The 16,884-nt window shown below is 43.8% G+C and overlaps 1 protein-coding gene across 5 annotated transcripts in view; it reads left to right on the top strand.

Annotated features, from left to right (window-relative positions):
- The window catches only part of MDN1 (midasin AAA ATPase 1), a 139,924-nt gene that overhangs the window by 98,147 nt on the left and 24,893 nt on the right, over window positions 1-16,884 (top strand). For all 5 annotated transcript variants that reach the window (XM_053913945.2, XM_045188576.3, XM_053913944.2 and 2 more), the window contains 18 exons: window positions 534-1,239; window positions 2,984-3,145; window positions 3,366-3,636; window positions 4,376-4,611; window positions 4,759-4,854; window positions 5,510-5,604; window positions 5,905-6,026; window positions 6,613-6,759; window positions 7,574-7,683; window positions 8,294-8,367; window positions 8,856-9,054; window positions 10,364-10,523; window positions 11,857-12,003; window positions 12,585-12,711; window positions 13,744-13,849; window positions 14,400-14,515; window positions 15,375-15,860; window positions 16,123-16,349. In XM_053913945.2, coding sequence (XP_053769920.1) covers window positions 534-1,239; window positions 2,984-3,145; window positions 3,366-3,636; window positions 4,376-4,611; window positions 4,759-4,854; window positions 5,510-5,604; window positions 5,905-6,026; window positions 6,613-6,759; window positions 7,574-7,683; window positions 8,294-8,367; window positions 8,856-9,054; window positions 10,364-10,523; window positions 11,857-12,003; window positions 12,585-12,711; window positions 13,744-13,849; window positions 14,400-14,515; window positions 15,375-15,860; window positions 16,123-16,349 — 3,587 coding nt within the window. The remainder of the gene's footprint in view (window positions 1-533; window positions 1,240-2,983; window positions 3,146-3,365; window positions 3,637-4,375; window positions 4,612-4,758; window positions 4,855-5,509; window positions 5,605-5,904; window positions 6,027-6,612; window positions 6,760-7,573; window positions 7,684-8,293; window positions 8,368-8,855; window positions 9,055-10,363; window positions 10,524-11,856; window positions 12,004-12,584; window positions 12,712-13,743; window positions 13,850-14,399; window positions 14,516-15,374; window positions 15,861-16,122; window positions 16,350-16,884) is intronic.

Genomic DNA, 16,884 nt, shown 5'->3' with positions numbered 1-16,884 from the left:
ACACATCTCTGAACTACACTAGCAATTAGATCCCAAAGCCATGGTTATAGTCAGGAAAAGATAGACTCAGTGAAAGGAGGGGTGGATTCACATGGGTCCTAGAGGGTTGAAGCCAGAACTTACTCTCAACATGGAAGAAGTTGAGTGTGATGTTGTGCACTGTGTGGGTCTGTTGCCTTAGGAAATACTGTCTGGTGTAGTAGGTTCTGAGTTCAGTTCTTTTTCTGCCCTTTGACTTTAGACTTTGAGTAGACTACTTAATGCCTTTAAGCCTCAGTGTCCATATCCATAACGGAAGGATAATGCTCTTCAGTGAGTTGTGATGAGAGCTTGAGCTAGTCATCTAAATTGCTTAAAATCACGTGTGGCGTGTGGTAACTGCTCTCTATATAATTCATTTCATTGTAATTGTCAGTGTTACCATCTTTTTATTCTTTAGTAACTGAAATGTTTTCATTCTGTTTTCATGAGGGCTCAGTCTAGATTTCTTGTTCTTTTGACGGAATTTGCATATTCTGTTAATTTGCCTTTAGGTCGCTTCACCAAAGAATTGATCACCTAGAGAATTTAATATGCAGCCTGTCGAAGAAACAGGCTTTCAGACCCCAGCTACCTGGATATGAGTCTCTAGTGCAGGAGATCAGCCACTACGTCGGCAGCATTGCCAAGGCCCCTGCCGTTCAGGATCTGCTCACACGACTTCTGCAGGTCCTCCACATGGATGCGCCTCGGTCTGCCCAGGCGGTCCAGAACCTTCTGAAGGAGGAGGCCTCCTGGCAGCAGTCTCATCACCAGTTCAGGAAGCGACTGGCCGAGGAGTACACACTGTATCCAGACTCCGTGGCCCCACTGCAGGCATCCATCTTGCAGATGCAACATGGCATGAGGCTGGTGGCATCTGAGGTCCATGCCTCATTCTATAGCAGTGTGGTCCATGCAGACAGGCTGGATGTCCTGGCCACATCCCTGTTGGGTTTCCCGTCAGTGGGCCCTGCTTTCCCCACCTACTATGCTCATGCGGATGCTTTGTGCTCAGTAAAGTCTGAAGAGGTTTTGAGAGGCCTTGGCAAGTTGGTCCTCAAGCGCTCAGGAGGAAAGGAGCTAGAAGGCAAGGGCCAGAGACCCTGTCCCACCCGAGAACAGCTGCTGATGAATGCCCTTCTTTACCTGCGCTCCCATGTGCTGTGCAAGGGAGAGATGGACCAGAGGGCTCTGCAGCTCTTCAGACATGTGTGCCAGGTAAGCCTCCTCCTGAGGGGGCTGGGGGCACAAGCAGGGCACCTGCAGGATATTAGCGGTGCCCAGTTGTACGTAGAAACAGTGTGGTTACTGAGTGGGGTCTACTATCTGTTTCTTTCTTTTCCTATTTAACTGTCAGATTTGGGGGCCTTTGTTCCTCAGTTTTTAAGAGATTTAAAAAATTCTTGATATTAGCTCTTTATCTGTGTTACACATGGTAAATAGTTTGTTGGTTGCCCTTTGACTTTATGGTGTCTTTTGCCATTTATTTGTACCAACTTATTAATATGGTGAAAATGACTATTTTTTTCCTTTACCAACAAAAGCAACTTGTTCTCATTTTAAAAGACTAAACGTTAGGAAAAATTATTAGAATTTACCAAACTCTGTTATCATATGGGTATATCCCATTCTAGGCTGGCTTATTTGTGTGTATATGTATCTGTAAATGTATGTCTATGACATTCTGAATTTAATTCATTTGTCCTAGTGCTTTATAGTTTGTTTTTTAGTAGTAGAACTCTTTTAAAAATAAAAATCTTAACATAGTAACCCAATATTTAACTGATAAAATAGCCACTCTGGTTGAAAGCAATTCTGTCCCCTGAGATTGGTCCTTAAATCATCAATGTTCTATAAACCAATAATAAAGTCCATTCTGTTTAATAAGTTGCTTTAAAAATAAACAAGCCTGACAGTACTTGGTGTTTATTTTCCCCATAATTATGGTATTCTTTACCTACATGATATTTAGCAGCTGCCTACTTTTCTCTTATATGGGAATGACATAAGTCACTAAAATAATTTATCATTAAAAATTTATATTTATATGTACTCTTCCTGCTGTTTTTGAAGAAAAACTCAATACCACCACCACAAATAGTCTTATAACAAGGTCTTTGGGTACAAATTCAGAAAGCAGAATTGCTGGGACAAAGATTAACTGCTTAGGCTTTTAGTACAAATTTTCTTTCTTTTTTTTTTTTTTAAGATTTTATTTATTTGTTTTTAGAGGGGAAGGGAAGGAGAGAGGGAGAGAAACATCAATGTGTGGTTGCCTCTCACGTGCCCCCCCCCCCCCCCCCCCCCCGGGGACCTGGCTGCAACCCTGCATGTACCCTGACCGGGAATCGAACCAGCAACCCCTTGGTTTGCAGGCTGGCGCTCAATCCACTGAGCCACACCAGCCAGGGCTTAATACAAATTTTCTTACTGAATGGTGGTTGCTTATTTCCTTAATCAGTAGTCTGTGGTTTCTTTAATTTATGCTTTTTGCCAATTAAAGGACTAAAAATCTTAGAGGTGGTAGGGGATTTAAGTGTCTGATAAGGCACGGCCCAGTTTTGCCTGATTGGTGCCTCTCAACCTCACTGGGTCCTGGGGCCAGCTCCTTGAGGTGCTAGGCAAGTGTGGTCTGAATCACACCCCCACACTGCCCACCCTGAGTCTGTCCTTACTGCAAAGCACCATGAACTCTCAACAGGAAGTTCCTATAGCTTTACTGTAGCAAGCATTTACACTTGTGAAACTAATGGCTAGAGCAAGGGGGAATTTAGGAAACTTGGGTTGCTGCAAATATAGTTTGAAAACAAAGCTTATTTGCTGTCTATTACCTGAGAGTAGTTTCTTGAATGTTGGCATTCACTTGTTTTTGAACCATGGTATTTTTGTCTCCATGAGAAATTTAATTGTAAGTGCTTCAGCAAAAGCAAATAAGCTTCCTCCTGAATGTATGGCTTTTCAGGAAATCATCAATGAGTGGGATGAACAGGAACGCGTAGCCCAAGAGAAGGCCGAGCAGGACAGCAGCCTGTACAGATACAGAAGCAGGAACTCTAAGACAGCCCTGAGTGAGGAGGAGGAGGAAGAATGGGAGTTCAGAAAGCAGTTCCCACTGCATGAAAAGGTCAGGGTTTGTTTTGGAATGAATTGCCTTGATATTGCGCACACACAAGCACGTACTCCCTTCCAATGGTTTTGTGATCTTTTTACTGTTTCTTCATACAATAGAAGTAGCTACCTATTTTCTTAATTGTTCACGTTCCATCTTTTCCCCTTCCTTTTAGTCTGATTAGAATCATTTGTTTTGTTTTTTTCAATGTTCATTGTTCTAATGTTATTTACAGGACTTCGCAGATATTTTGGTAGAACCAACAGTGGAGGAGAAGGGAACTTCAGATGGGCAAGAAGAGGAGGCAGCCGCAGACCCCGCCCTCTTCTCCCCTAGCTCCATGCAGGCTGTGATGCTGATTCACCAGCAGCTGTGCCTCAGCTTTGCTCGGTCCCTCTGGTATCAACAGACTCTACCACCACATGAGGCAAAGCATTACCTCAGTCTGTTTCTCTCCTGCTATCAGACTGGGGCATCTCTTGTGGCACACTTCTACCCTCTAATGGGTATGCAGTTTACTTTTGTCCTACTCTTGGGAAATCAAAATGAATAGAAGTCATTTGTTACTTCTAGACAATGAAAACCATTACCTCCCTGTTTTTCTTAAATTGTTTTATTGATGGAATTTTGTTAGTTTAGGGACTTAAGCTGATTTGAAAAATTGATTTAAAATTCTGCAGCGAAGATGGATTCTCATTATTTGAATACTTTGGGGTAAAGGGATTGAGAAAAGTGTGGGCTTAGTCTAAATGGTCTTGTCATTATTTCTAGTTTGCCTCTAATAGCTTCAGTGCTTTTCAAATGAAAACACGTATTCCTAGGGGCAACCTCAGAATTCAGAAATTCTCTCTCAGAATATGGTTTGATGCAGGTTTCTCCTTGACTTCATGAGTTATTCCATGCAAGTAGGAAGGAGGCTTTAAATTGTATTTCTCTCTACCAAGATCAGCTACAAAAACGGGAATTCGAATCCATCAAACCAGACTTTGTTCCTTTTCGATTGCACCTTGGCAGTATTCGAGTTCCTCTCTATACCCTAGAAACTTGGTAGATTTCTGTGACTGCTGCAAGTATTAGGGTACAGTCCTCTAGGCCTGTGTTACTTTGGGGTGGATGGCATTGAAATATTTGCTTCCTTAGTTCTTAGTAGTTCATTATGTTTGGGCATGTTTCCAACATCTTTGTAACTTACTGACACATGAAATTACGAGATCTATTGACTTTACCCTGATGTTAACTTTACAGGAGTTGAGCTGAATGACCAACTCTTGGGCAGCCAGCTTTTGGCCTGCACTCTCTCCCATAACACTCTCTTTGGGGAGGCAACCTCTGACCTGATAGTGAAGCCTGTTGGGCCCTATGACTTCTACCAGCACCCCAACGTCCCAGAAGCACGACATTGTCAGCCAGTGCTTCAGGGTTTCTCAGAGGCTGTCAGGCGGCTGCTGCAGGATTGGCCGGAACATCCAGCGCTTGTGCAGGTAGGGTGGCTGGTTTGGAGCGGGCACTGAGGATGTGGCCTCTCACCACCACTGGGGAAAACCTATAGGGATGCCCTCTTTAGTACCTTGAGACTTTGGATGATTGACATTAACACGGGGATATGCTAATTTTTCCCCCCTCTGCAGCTTCTAGTTGTAATGGACAGAATTCGTAGTTTCCCGCTTTCCAGCCCCATCTCAAAGTTCCTGAATGGTTTAGAGATCCTTCTGGCAAAGGCACAGGTATGATGATTCCCCCTCTCCTCCTCATTTCAGTGATCAATTGGAAAAAAAGAGTATCTTGTGGCACCTTTATTGTTAGAGGGACAGAAAGTTACAGTCTGGGTTGGGGAAGGGTAAACCTTGTTTTTTCTGGGATTGGGTCAGATCATTGCAAGGGAAGCCATTACCTCTGGGAGCACTGGAGGATCCTACCTACCTCACCTGTTCTCAGGGGTGGGATGCAGTGTCCACAGGGACTGAGTGCTCCTGGCTAGGACTTTCAGGTGGGCCTTCAGACTGGCTGAGTGCCTGCGCACACTGTCCCCCCTCAGTCCTCTCACAGCCTCTGAGATAGCTGGTGCTTCCCTGATAATCAGATCAGGGCCCTGTGCTTTGGAGGGGGTCACAACAGGAAACCAGGCACAGGTCTCCAAGTCCTATGCTTTATGTCTACTTTTAAACATGGCTTTGCTGGGTTTCTGTCAAGTGACCTCCAGAAAGAACGGGAAGCCAGATACACAGTATGTAAACTCATTACTGCTACTGGTAAATGAGCGTACAAGCTGTTTAAGGACCCAGTGGTCTTCACACAAGAAAAGTCCAGGATGTTCTTGAGGGAGGAGGTGATTTAGGGATTGAAGGATGACCATAGTAAATTTTGTCTTTGTTCCTTCAGGATTGGGAGGAGAATGCAAGTCGAGCTCTGTCTCTGCGAAAACACCTGGATTCGGTCAGTCAGATGATCATTCGCTGGCGCAAACTGGAACTGAAGTAAGTGGTATACTTCCCTCCTGACCTTATGTTGCAGGGACATTTGTCTTCTGATTGTTTCTTTGTTGTTTATGTAGTACAGCTGGAGCCCAGTTAGAGAATGTGCTTTTCAGTCATTAACCACAGAGTTAAAAGTTAGACATTAAAATGACCGTTAGTAGAGACCAGAAAATAGTATAATGCCCTGAGGCAGCAAACTGGGGGGCTTCTCCATCTCCATTCAGCTTCTGCTTCTGTGGTTTCAGACATTTCAAATGACTCTCCTTAAGTGCTTCTGTGGCCTCTTCTCTCGTGTTTCAGCTGCTGGTCTATGAGTTTAGATAATACCATGAAGCGCCACGCTGAGAAGTCCACCAAGCACTGGTTCTCCATCTATCAGATGCTTGAGAAGCACATGCAGGAACAGACAGAAGAGCAGGAAGGTAACATCTGTCAGTAAATCCCCTGCTTATTTAGAAGTTTCAAGCTAAACTTGGCGTGCTACAAAGTGTGGGGTTAACCTGCACCCATGACCTATCTGCTTTCCACCACTGTTTGCACATAGGAGGCCTCATGTGACTTCATGGTATTCCCGAGAGGTCAGCCAAGAAAGCTCAGTAACAAAAGTCAGAGAGTGACTTGAAGTTGCGTGACTTGTGCTAAGTCTAGACAGTTCGTCATAAGATAAGGTTTCCTTATTCTCTAAATCCATGAGACAAGTCAAAATGAACATTACCTTCTTGGTATTTAGCAGTTAATGTGCTTAAGTTAAAAGTGTTTCATTTCATACTTAGAGTAAGCACCTCATAATTCATACTTTGCTGTGAGCGCATTTGTCACACAGCCTGAGTACAGCTGTCTTTAAATCAGCTTGGAATTTAGCCGCGATCCTTGCTGCAAAGCTTCGCTTTAATTGTGGTCTCTACTTGACTGCCATGCTTCAGTGTCTCCTCCAGTGGATGGTATGCATGTTATGAATAGGGAGTGATGGTTGCAGGCATATATGTTTTGCTCTTTAAATCTCTAAAGATGACAAACAGATGACCTTGATGTTGCTGGTCAGCACGTTACAAGCATTTATTGAAGGATCCTCACTGGGAGAATTCCAAGTTCGACTTCAGATGTTACTGGTTTTCCATTGTCATGTCTTGCTGATGCCACAGGTTGAAGGAAAAGGTAAAGAGATACATACATATCTTTTTCTCTATGTGTGTTTTTTTTCTTTACTTTTATTCTGCACTGTTAATGGATTAGACTTTGAATTCTCCACATTAGATAGATATCTTGTTGCCTGCCAGGTTTTAAACAAGACACTTTTAGTGGTTTTTTTACTTTAATGTAACTCACATTAGATGTAGGGACAAACATTCAAAGTAAACTACAGACTGGTTATCAGTGAAGGACTGACGACCGAACTCTGGCAGAACTCGGGTTCAAACTGGCATGTCGAGGCAGCAGTCTTTCTGTCTAGACAGTGTGAATATCCTGTGAAGCTTCTGCTTGATCCAGGCCATGATTAGGTTCACTGCCACATTTCAAGCAACTGCACACAAAATGACTGTCAGTTACCATCCCTGACCACAGCAACTTGGATAACAGTGTCACTGTAAAATGAGTATAGATGGTATGTGAATGAGCAGTCAAGACGAGTCTCTTAAAACAGGCTCAGTTTCTGCTGACTTTAAAATAAGATTTGGGAAAGGTTTGAAATTGAGTTTAGCAGAATGAGTAAACTACACCATCTTTTAAGGAAAAAAGTGCAACAAAAAAGTTCACTATAAGCTGAAATGAAAAAATAGGGTAGTGATGTCAGCCTGCATCTCTGGGAACTTCTAAATTCAGACAGGCTCCCTGATGAGCCTATGAAACATACTATAATCTCATGGCCTAAAGAGTAATAAGGAAAGGACATCTCTGAAATGTGAAGCCCTCAGGAGCTAGTAGCACATGTAGCAAGTGTGGTGTTTTTTTTCCTTTTCATTTCTTCCAGATTCACTTTGCAGTGTTCTGTGGAATTTGTACCATTATTACAAGCAATTCTTTGACCGGGTCCAGGCCAAAATTGTGGAACTTCGTTCCCCCCTAGAAAAAGAACTTAAAGTAAGATGAACAGCTATCATGATCACTCTTGGGCAAACAAAATCAGCAAATTCTTATTTAGTTCTGTTCTTTTATCCATTTAACCATGATGCAGGGGCTCTGGGGACTGGAGGAGAGCATTGCAACTGCCAGGAGGATGGCAGGGTTGACATTCTGTGGCATGGGCTCTGTTGATGCCTGGCTCAGTTTGTGAGGGGTTAGTGGAGTGACCCCTGTTAAAGGCTGCTTAAGAGGACTTCCCCAGGCGTCTGCTCGTGCTGGCTTCCTGGTCTTGTCCAGGCTGATCTTCCGCCCTAGAGAAGCACTCTCCACATGCCATTGCGGTGCCATGGGAGGATCCTCTCTTTGTGACACTTCACTGGTGGTGGAACCAACCCTGGTATGAGCCAGAGTGCGTATCAGGTGACCTGTTGATTGTAGCAGCAGCCATTTTTCAGTCCTTTGGGACAAACACTGGTTCCTTTTTTAGACTTGTTTTACTTGTTCACTGCCGCACAGTCCTGTGTTGGGGATGGAGTGGGCTCTGGTCTTTGGCAAAGAGATGGTCTAGAAAGAAACAGAATGACACCAGGTTTATAAAGGCATTCCTTGAGCTTCATTTATCTTACAGGAATTTGTTAAAATATCAAAGTGGAATGATGTCAGCTTCTGGTCCATTAAACAGTCTGTGGAAAAGACACACAGGTAATTCGTCTTTTAAAACTGGGGGTAACCAAAGCTCAGAATTTTCGAATGGTAGGCAGCAAGACTACATTGCTGCAATGGCCTGACTTAGTGCCACTTTGAACTTACTATAAAACACTAGATTGTTTTGGTATGGACTTTTCAATACCATCCCCTACCACCCAAAGCAAAGTCTACCTGTGAACTGAAGTGGTGTGCCTTGGGGCAAAGCAGACTGTGTGCTATGGAAGGGTTCAATCTCCTGCCACCCACTACTGTTTTAACTTGAGTAAAGTGATCCCACCATTCCTGGTTTTAGGGTTTTTTTCCTAGAAAAGGAGGGTGACAGTACCTTTCATACTTTTTTAAAAATACATGGTTATGAGTGCCTAAGGAGCTCATTGTATGCAAAAGATAAGTTATGTGTCTATACATTACTGATGTTATTTTTACACTTCCTCACTTCTATCCATTTTTTTTTCCTCGTCTCGGTTATTACCTGGGGCCAGGACCCTCTTTAAGTTCATGAAGAAATTTGAAGCTGTTCTCAGTGAACCCTGCCGGTCATCTCTGACGGAGAGTGACACAGAGGAACAGCCTGACTTTTTGGCTCAGCCAACAGAAGCAGCCACAAGTGAAGCATCTCCCATTCAGAATCTGAACAAGGCTCTGAGGGAGACCCTGTTAGCCCGGCCAGCAGCTGTGGAGGTACTAGCTTGTGGAGTGGTGTTTGCTTATTGCTGGGACAGTCAGGTGGGATTTATGCTTTCTGTGTAAGGAGTGTTCTTAGAACTAGGCAAGGAAATGCTTTTAAAATCTTGCTCTTCATATGTACAGTATATAGCATTTGTATTGTCTGTCTGACCCTACTGCAGAGTAAAGCAAAAAGCATGGATCCTGGTACTGAAAGTTTAATGTTAGCCTGTGGGAAATAAGTGTGCTTACCTGTGAACATTTTGTTTACCAGCAACAAAAGATTTGAAATATCAGTGTAGGAACATGCCATTGAAGCAGCTGCACAGAGAGTGAATGTGTGCAGGGATGTGCTAGTTTGTAGTGGTTGCTGATGACCATGGTGTAAGTATTCTCATCGTGGCCAATTTAAGCACCAACAAGCTCTTAGCTGGCTTGCAAAATTCCTGAACATTTAGCAGTCATAGAGACTTGGAATGAATAGGTTTATTACAGGTTGGTTGTTCCTGCTTTATATCCTAGGGTGTATGGAGATCCAGGATTTGGGGAGGGGCATATCTCATAAGAGTAGTCATTTTTGCCTCTTACTTTTCTTCCCTCCCTGGGCCCATAGAGTTAGCAATGGAGAGCCTCAAGCTATTTTTAATATTTTAATAGTACAGAAAGCACAATAGAAATTGAGCATTTAGTCATGCTATGGCTCTACAGATAAGATGGCTGTTTTCATTGTATTTGTCAACTCATTGCCTCTGTCATGCTGCTGAGAAACTTTGACTTGCTACTGATGACAGCACAGGAATATCAGATTCCTCAGGGAAATAATAATGAAAATATGTTCCTATGGATGAAAGCTTTTCCCTTCATCTAATATCTGAGTTTTTGATACTTGAACAGGAAGTGGAGGGTAGGAGAGAAGGTAGTAGAAGTAGGGTTTGGCAGGTCAGATTTGCCTTGCTGCACAGCAGAGCACCTCAAAGGCAGCATTGTATTATTATTCATTCTGTTGTGTTCAGCAGTCAGAACTGGAGTCTCCTTGTGGCTGGCACAGAAGTGTTGCTGGAGGTGGGGGTGGGGGGTCCTTCACTGCAGTGATCTCGTATGGAGGAGCAGTACAGTTTTCTAAATATCCACGGTACATGACTATTTTAATTTTGGTTATGTTACATTTGTTCCTGTGAGATTTCAGAGATGGTGAGAAGAGAATTCAGTATTTTCTGACCTATGTGTATGTGGAGGGATGCAGAATTTAACTTTAGTGCCCGTGCAGGTTAGTTCTATAACTGTTGTCCTTGGCAGGAAGACTAACCTCTTTTCTGTCTTGTAGGCCACAGTTCCAGAGCAGTGTCAGGGTGCTCCTTTCCCCTTGGAGGGGGAGCTTCTGTATCGCTTGCCAAAGCTCATGAAACGAATGAGGAAGATATGCCTAACACTCATGAAGGACAGCCACCTCCCTCACCTAGTGGAGAGCCTCGATCAGTTCACCGGTGGGTGCCAGCAGCCTGGGGCAGGGGTGGGATTTGCTCTGTTTCCCCCAGTAGCCCAGGAGGGCTATCTGTGTCCTTTTTTTGATATCTTAAATAATGTTGAGCAATTAATTGAATAAAGAAGTGGGCTAAAAACCAGCAGAGCCCAGACATAGGAGCCAGCTGAGGTTAAAAAAACTTGCATCATAATCTTTATCTTGTCCTCCTCTCATGTAAACTAGTGCCGTGTTATGCCATTTTCTAAGCAACCTTGTTTATAGCAGCTCTTGTTGGTGGGGGCGTGAGTAAAGGGCACAGAGAGATGGATTTCCCAGTCTCAAAGCTGTCCCCACCTCTCAGTGTTTTCTCTTTGGATAAAGGAAAAGGAGGATTCACCCACATTCCCCTTGCTTTCTTCACGTCAAATAGGCGTAGCAGTTTCATCTCCCCGAACACTTTGGCTGTGGGGAGTTGAGAGCCAGGACTTGCTCTGTATTGTAATATAACAGCAACGGCTGGCGAGAGGACTCCAGAGCTTAATAGGCAGTTTGGTCTCTTGGCAGCCCTTTACCACTTCCCCCAGAGTGTGTGGTGTCAGAGTTAGGCAGGTCCTCCTTTAATTAGGTTATGGTCTGGTATCAGGGAGCTCTTTAATTTGAAAACTTGTTAGAATAGTAGCCTAAAATCCATTGCTCAAGATGACCTTTCTGCCTGAGCCTGATAAGGGTAAATGGAATACCGTTCCCATGTGCATCTTCTGGAAAGGGCGCCCACTCTGTATGATGCAGAGCATTCTCTCCTTTAACCTCCCTATGATGTCAGTGTAATGCACATGGTGCGCTCGCCCTCATCTGGAAAGCTGGACTGCCTGTGTTAGTTTGCTAGTGCTGCCTTAACAAAGTACTGCCTATTGGACAGCTGAAACAGCAAATGTTCTCACAGTTCTGGAGGCTGAAAGTCCAAGAACAACGTGTTAGGCTTCTTCTGAGTCCTCTCTCTTTGGTTTACAGAGGGCTGTTTTCTTACTGTGTCTTCTATATCTGTGTCCTAATCTCTCTTAAAGACACTACTCAGATTAGATTAGATTAGGGCCCACCCATATAACCTCATTTTACCTTAATTACTGGTATCTCTTTAAAAGCCCTATCCAAAGAATCATTCTGAGATACTGGGGTTTAGGACTCCAACATGAATTTGGGTGAATATAGTCAGCCCATAATACTGCCTGTGGCAGGTAACTGTTATGGGTACCTCTGGGTATTCAGGAAGGTAGCATGGTGCTGGAGAAATAACTTGGTCTTGGGTAATTTTAACACAGTGATGAGTCTTTGGGATTTTCATGTTTCTCCCTCAGGTGAGGTAATTTCCTCTGTGAGTAAGCTGCAAAGCTTAAAGGTGGAGCCCTCCGCAGAGAAGGAGAAGCTGCGATCAGAAGCTAAACACATTCTCATGCAGAAGCAGCGAGCCTTAGCAGACCTCTTTAAGTACCTTGCAAATATGGGTAAGGTTCTCAGTTGAAAGCCCATGAAGTATAATCACCAGCTTTTAGGGAGAAAAACAGCATGAGTGATTTGGAGGAACTTTCTAGAAACAGTTGAGACAGTGCAAAATAGAAGGTGGCAGGCAAGGTTTTAAAATGCCATTCTAAGAGTTCTAGTCACACACACACACACACACACACACACACACACACACACACACACACACGAAATCCCGTGATGAACCATTTGTGATTCCCAAATACTTCCACAGTTTTATAATGAGGTTTCTAAGAAATCATGTTTATTTTCATCACCATATGTTGTACAGCATCCACCCTTTGAGCATAGCTTAGCGAGCAGTGCTTCTCAAACTTGGATACATGTACAAATCACTTGGGGAGTCTTGTCCAAATGCAGAAGTAGGCTCTCTTTCAGTGAGTGTGGGTCAGGGCCTGAGCATCTGCTTTCTAATAGGCTTCTTGGGTGATGCAGTTCCAAAGACTTGAGTTTGAGTAATAGTGGCAGAGCGGACAGGAGCGGGGCATGGCATATACATTCTCTCCTGAGTTTCTTTATTTAAACATACGCTATTTCTTTCTAGGGTTGTCATATCGCAAAGGTCTTGCCTGGGCCCGTTCAAAAAACCCTCAAGAGATTCTTCATCTTCGCCCATTGGATCTCCGGAGCTCATTGTCTATAGTCAGCAGCACTCAGGAGACTGATTCTAGGTTGGTTTGTTTTTTTCATTTTAATTGAAGCCAGTCATTAAAGCCTCCACATCCTCATTTGACAAAGTGGGGATTAGCAATACCTACCTTTCTCCTAGAGTTGCTCCAAAGGTAGCATGGAGAAAAGTGCCTGACTTAGGATCTGCCTTGTGGTGAACATTTAGCAAATGCTAATTTTCTTTTCTTCCTTTATCTTTTTTCCTTATGTTTGCCTCTCCCATTATTTTTTTTGGTTCTTTGGCTTTCCTGAGGTCTACTTACTTCTTTTGAATGTACAAGTGAAAATCTCCTAGAGAATAGCCACAGTTTCAGCTGTTTCACATCTGTAAGCTGTAATATATTCTTGATTTTGAGAGCCTATAAACTTGAGACAGAGCTGCCTCTTTTAACTATAGCCAGGTTGTTGTGAATGATGATTTGCATGAACTGAGTATGGCATATATTTGTGTTTGGTTTGCTCAATAGCCTCAGCACTTTAAATTCAAATTCAACACAACATTGTAAAAAGTATAAATTTTACATAAACATTCTCGATTTTCAGTTTTTCAGGAAGATTTGGCCAAGTGTGCTAGCTTTCCCATATGGTCAAAGTTGACTGTAGCTCCCTCCTCTTGACAGGACATTTGCTCTCCAGTTCCCTGTGGCCCGTAACAATCCCTGCTCTTCCACACTGAGGTCAGCTGTCATTGCCACGTACCACTTTGTGCTTGGCTGTCCTTAATCATTTATTATCTGCTTGACCTCTGCAGGTGTCAGAATTTAAGACCTCTACATGGTCTTATCCATTGCTAAGATAGTTATAAAGTTTTCATTAAGGGAACCATGTGGGTATAATTAATTTCCCTACTGTTCTTTCAGTGCTAAGTATATAATACAATATATCCTTTGCATAAAGGACTGATGAGTACCTCACAAAAATAAATTTATTTAGACTCTTGGCTTTTGCCGAGGCTAAATATATCAATCTCTGACTCTTTAGGATCTGGGGTTGGAAGTAGTGGTTTCAATTAAGTAAATCACTTTTTTTTTCAGGCTGCTTACAGAAATCTCGTCCTCGTGGGATGGGTGCCAGAAGTATTTTTATCGCTCTTTTGCACAGCATGCCAGACTTGGTGCGGCTCTAGCAGCCCCTGCTAAGGTTAGAATGATAGAGCCTCAGTTGCAGGGGCCCAAGGAAAGCTCCAGCTCTGTTCATCCCACGGCAGTGTTCTCAGACCTTGTCAAGTAATAACAGCCCGTTGGTGGAAGTGACTGAGCTTTGTGCTGAACATCATTAAACTTGCAATACAATCAATGTAATTTGTGCCTAATCAGAGAACATCTTATGACAAATTCTGTTATTCAGCATTTGCTACCAGGATCAAATGCGTAAGAAAAATTATGGAAGATAAACTTCAAATTGAGATTCCCCTTATGAATTGAGAAATGACCACTGATACCAATTTTGGCGTTAGGCCTATTTCCTGTTTGTGAAATATCGATGACCCGTGGGAGTGTAATTTGAAAAGCAGTGCTCAGAAAGATCAGTGTGCCTGCCACCTCTGGGGTGCAGCACTTCCAAAACTGATCCGATCCTCTTCCTCTGAGCATATTGGACAGAGTAGCTTTCCGGTGGTGCCTACATGTGGTAGGGGTGGGGCGTGCGTTGCCAGCAACACCTTCAGCGTGCTTCCTTCTCCCCCTGCCAGGAGATGGCCATGGGCAACATTGAGCGGTGTAAAGGGTTTTCAGCACATTTGATGAAGATACTTATCCGGCAGCGGCGCTCCCTGACCATGCTGACTGAGCAGTGGATCCTCCTCAGGTACCAGCTGGCTAGTTGCGTTTGTGGCCTGAATTAGGAAGAATTACATGGGTCAGCTCAGAGTTGCTGCATGTGCTGCTCTCAGTTGTGAAATGAAATTTGAGGCCTGAAAAAAACAGGTGGGGCTTTTGGTGATAATACCTCTCCTTCCAGGTTCTGGCAACAAGGGCCTAGAAGATGAGTTCAGGGCTGAGCCAGACAGTAAATATTGCCATGGCTGAACCTGCACCTGGGGCTGGAGTGAGGGCATATGTGGTCGATAGTCCATGCAGGCCGAGAAACAGGGTTTTGTTCATGGCATTGGGGCATCTCAGTCTCAGCACAGATCAGATTGGAGCCTGCTTCAGTTTGTTAGGCTTTTTGGACCACAGAGTTTCAGTTTGCTCAGCCGTGCATGGAGGCTCCTCAACAGAAGTAGGTATTTAAAAGATGAGGACAGTTGGGAAGTCCGTCATCATCTATGGAGTGTTAAGAGGCAGTGTTTCCAGACTAATCACTTCAATTACAGCTATTTTCTGCTCCACTCACAAGGTTTTATCTAGATGAGTATATTACATTTGCTAGATTTAAAAACAAAGAATGGTTGAAGTCACTGCATTGGTACAACTGTGAGATGTGAGAGGGCTGTAAGGGGACACGTGATAAGCACTGAGTTTTGATACCTCTGAAAGACTGAATGATGTGTTTAAGTGCTTTGGAAGGCATTCTAATAGACTTCTTACCTATCGGAGGAGTCCTCTATTTCGATTATGTGAAAAAGCCCATACTTGGTTCAGAAATGAATGGATTTACTGTTAAAAACAGCATGGTAACACAGACTAAGGTGCCATGTGTTTCTGCCATGGCTTTCTCCGCACAGGAACCTCCTTGGCTGCGTGCAAGAGATTCATGGCAGGCTGACAGGGCCACCACTGTACCCTGTGGCCTTTCCCCCTCAGGATGGTGTGCAACAGTGGACGGAGAGGCTGCAGCATGTGGCCATGCAGAGTCAGATCCTGCTTGAGCAGCTCTCCTGGCTCCTCCAGTGCTGCCCCAGTACAGGGTCAGCTCCAGGCCAAGGTGATGCCCAGGCACAGGGTCAGCCTTCTGTTCTGGACCTGGAAGGACCAGAGCTCACCCCAGGACAGCTTTCCAGAGCAGTGCGGGACCTCATCCCATCAGATCTAAGGTACCCGTCCCCGGTACCTGGAAATCAGCTGCCCTCTGGTTGCCGGATGCGGAAACAGGACGAGCTTTGGCAACAGTCAGCCTCGAGATTAACAGAGATGCTGAAAACCATTAAAACAGTGAAAGCCAATGTTGACAGAATTAGGCAGCAGTCTTGTGAGACTCTCTTTCATTCTTGGTGAGTGTGCCTATGCCTCTACTCTTCCTCTGTGTGCTTGGGTGCTTGTTCAGAGTTTAATGATGGGGTAAGATCATGAAAGGGCTCATACTTCAGTCCTGCGTTTTTCAGTGGATAGGCATAGTGCTTTGTGGCATATGTCTCGCTGTAAACCTTCAAATACAGTAAATTATGCCCTGCTTCCATTTTCGTGGTTGGAGGAATCACTGTATGTCTAGGTGTGTTAGCCCCTCTCAACATTGTGGCATTTCTGTTGCTGCAGGAAAGATTTTGAAGTTTGCTCTTCTGGGCTGAGTTGCCTGTCCCAGGTATCATCTCATTTACAAGGCCTACAGTCCCTGTTTATTCTTCCAAGGAGGGAGGTTGAGCAAACAGACCAACAAATGGCATTAGTTGAGAGCCTGGAATATATCAGAGGAGAAATTGGTAAAGCCACAGATGAGTTTACTACCTGGAAGACACATCTGCTCACTTCAGGCAGCCAAGGAGGTAAGGACTGCTATTCAGTAAGGGAGTAAAAGCCCAGCATAGGAATGATGTCTTGTAGACAAAGCCTAGATTATCCTGGAGACACATACTGTTTTATTCTAGACCTATCTGTCCAGGGTTTTAAGGCAGACAGGTATGTTTGAAACACACAGCTCTGAACTTTTTTTGCGACATTCATTCAAGTCCCTTGCCTTTGGATTGCCATCATGTCACTTTCTTTGTGACGCATGTGTGTGGAGACACAACAGGCTCCCTCAGCTGTTACAAACAGTTCTCCCTTAGACTGGAAAGCTCAGGGTGATATTTGGACTAAGTTAGTGTTTATACACACCATCTAAACTGCTGTTCTCATGTTTTTGACATTCTTGTAGCAAAATTGTTTTAATAAAAGATAATAAACTTGCAGGTTTATTTAGTCAAGGACTGTGTCTCATTCATATCTTTGTATCCAGCACAGCTTGGCCCAGTAGCTAACCCATAGTACATTTGTTAACATAACAAGTGAGGATTTCTGATGATACCCTGAAGCAAATGA

Source organism: Desmodus rotundus, chromosome 11 (genome assembly GCF_022682495.2).
Source record: "Desmodus rotundus isolate HL8 chromosome 11, HLdesRot8A.1, whole genome shotgun sequence".
Classification (NCBI taxonomy): Eukaryota; Metazoa; Chordata; class Mammalia; order Chiroptera; family Phyllostomidae; genus Desmodus; species Desmodus rotundus.
This window is presented reverse-complemented; position numbering and strand designations above follow the sequence as displayed.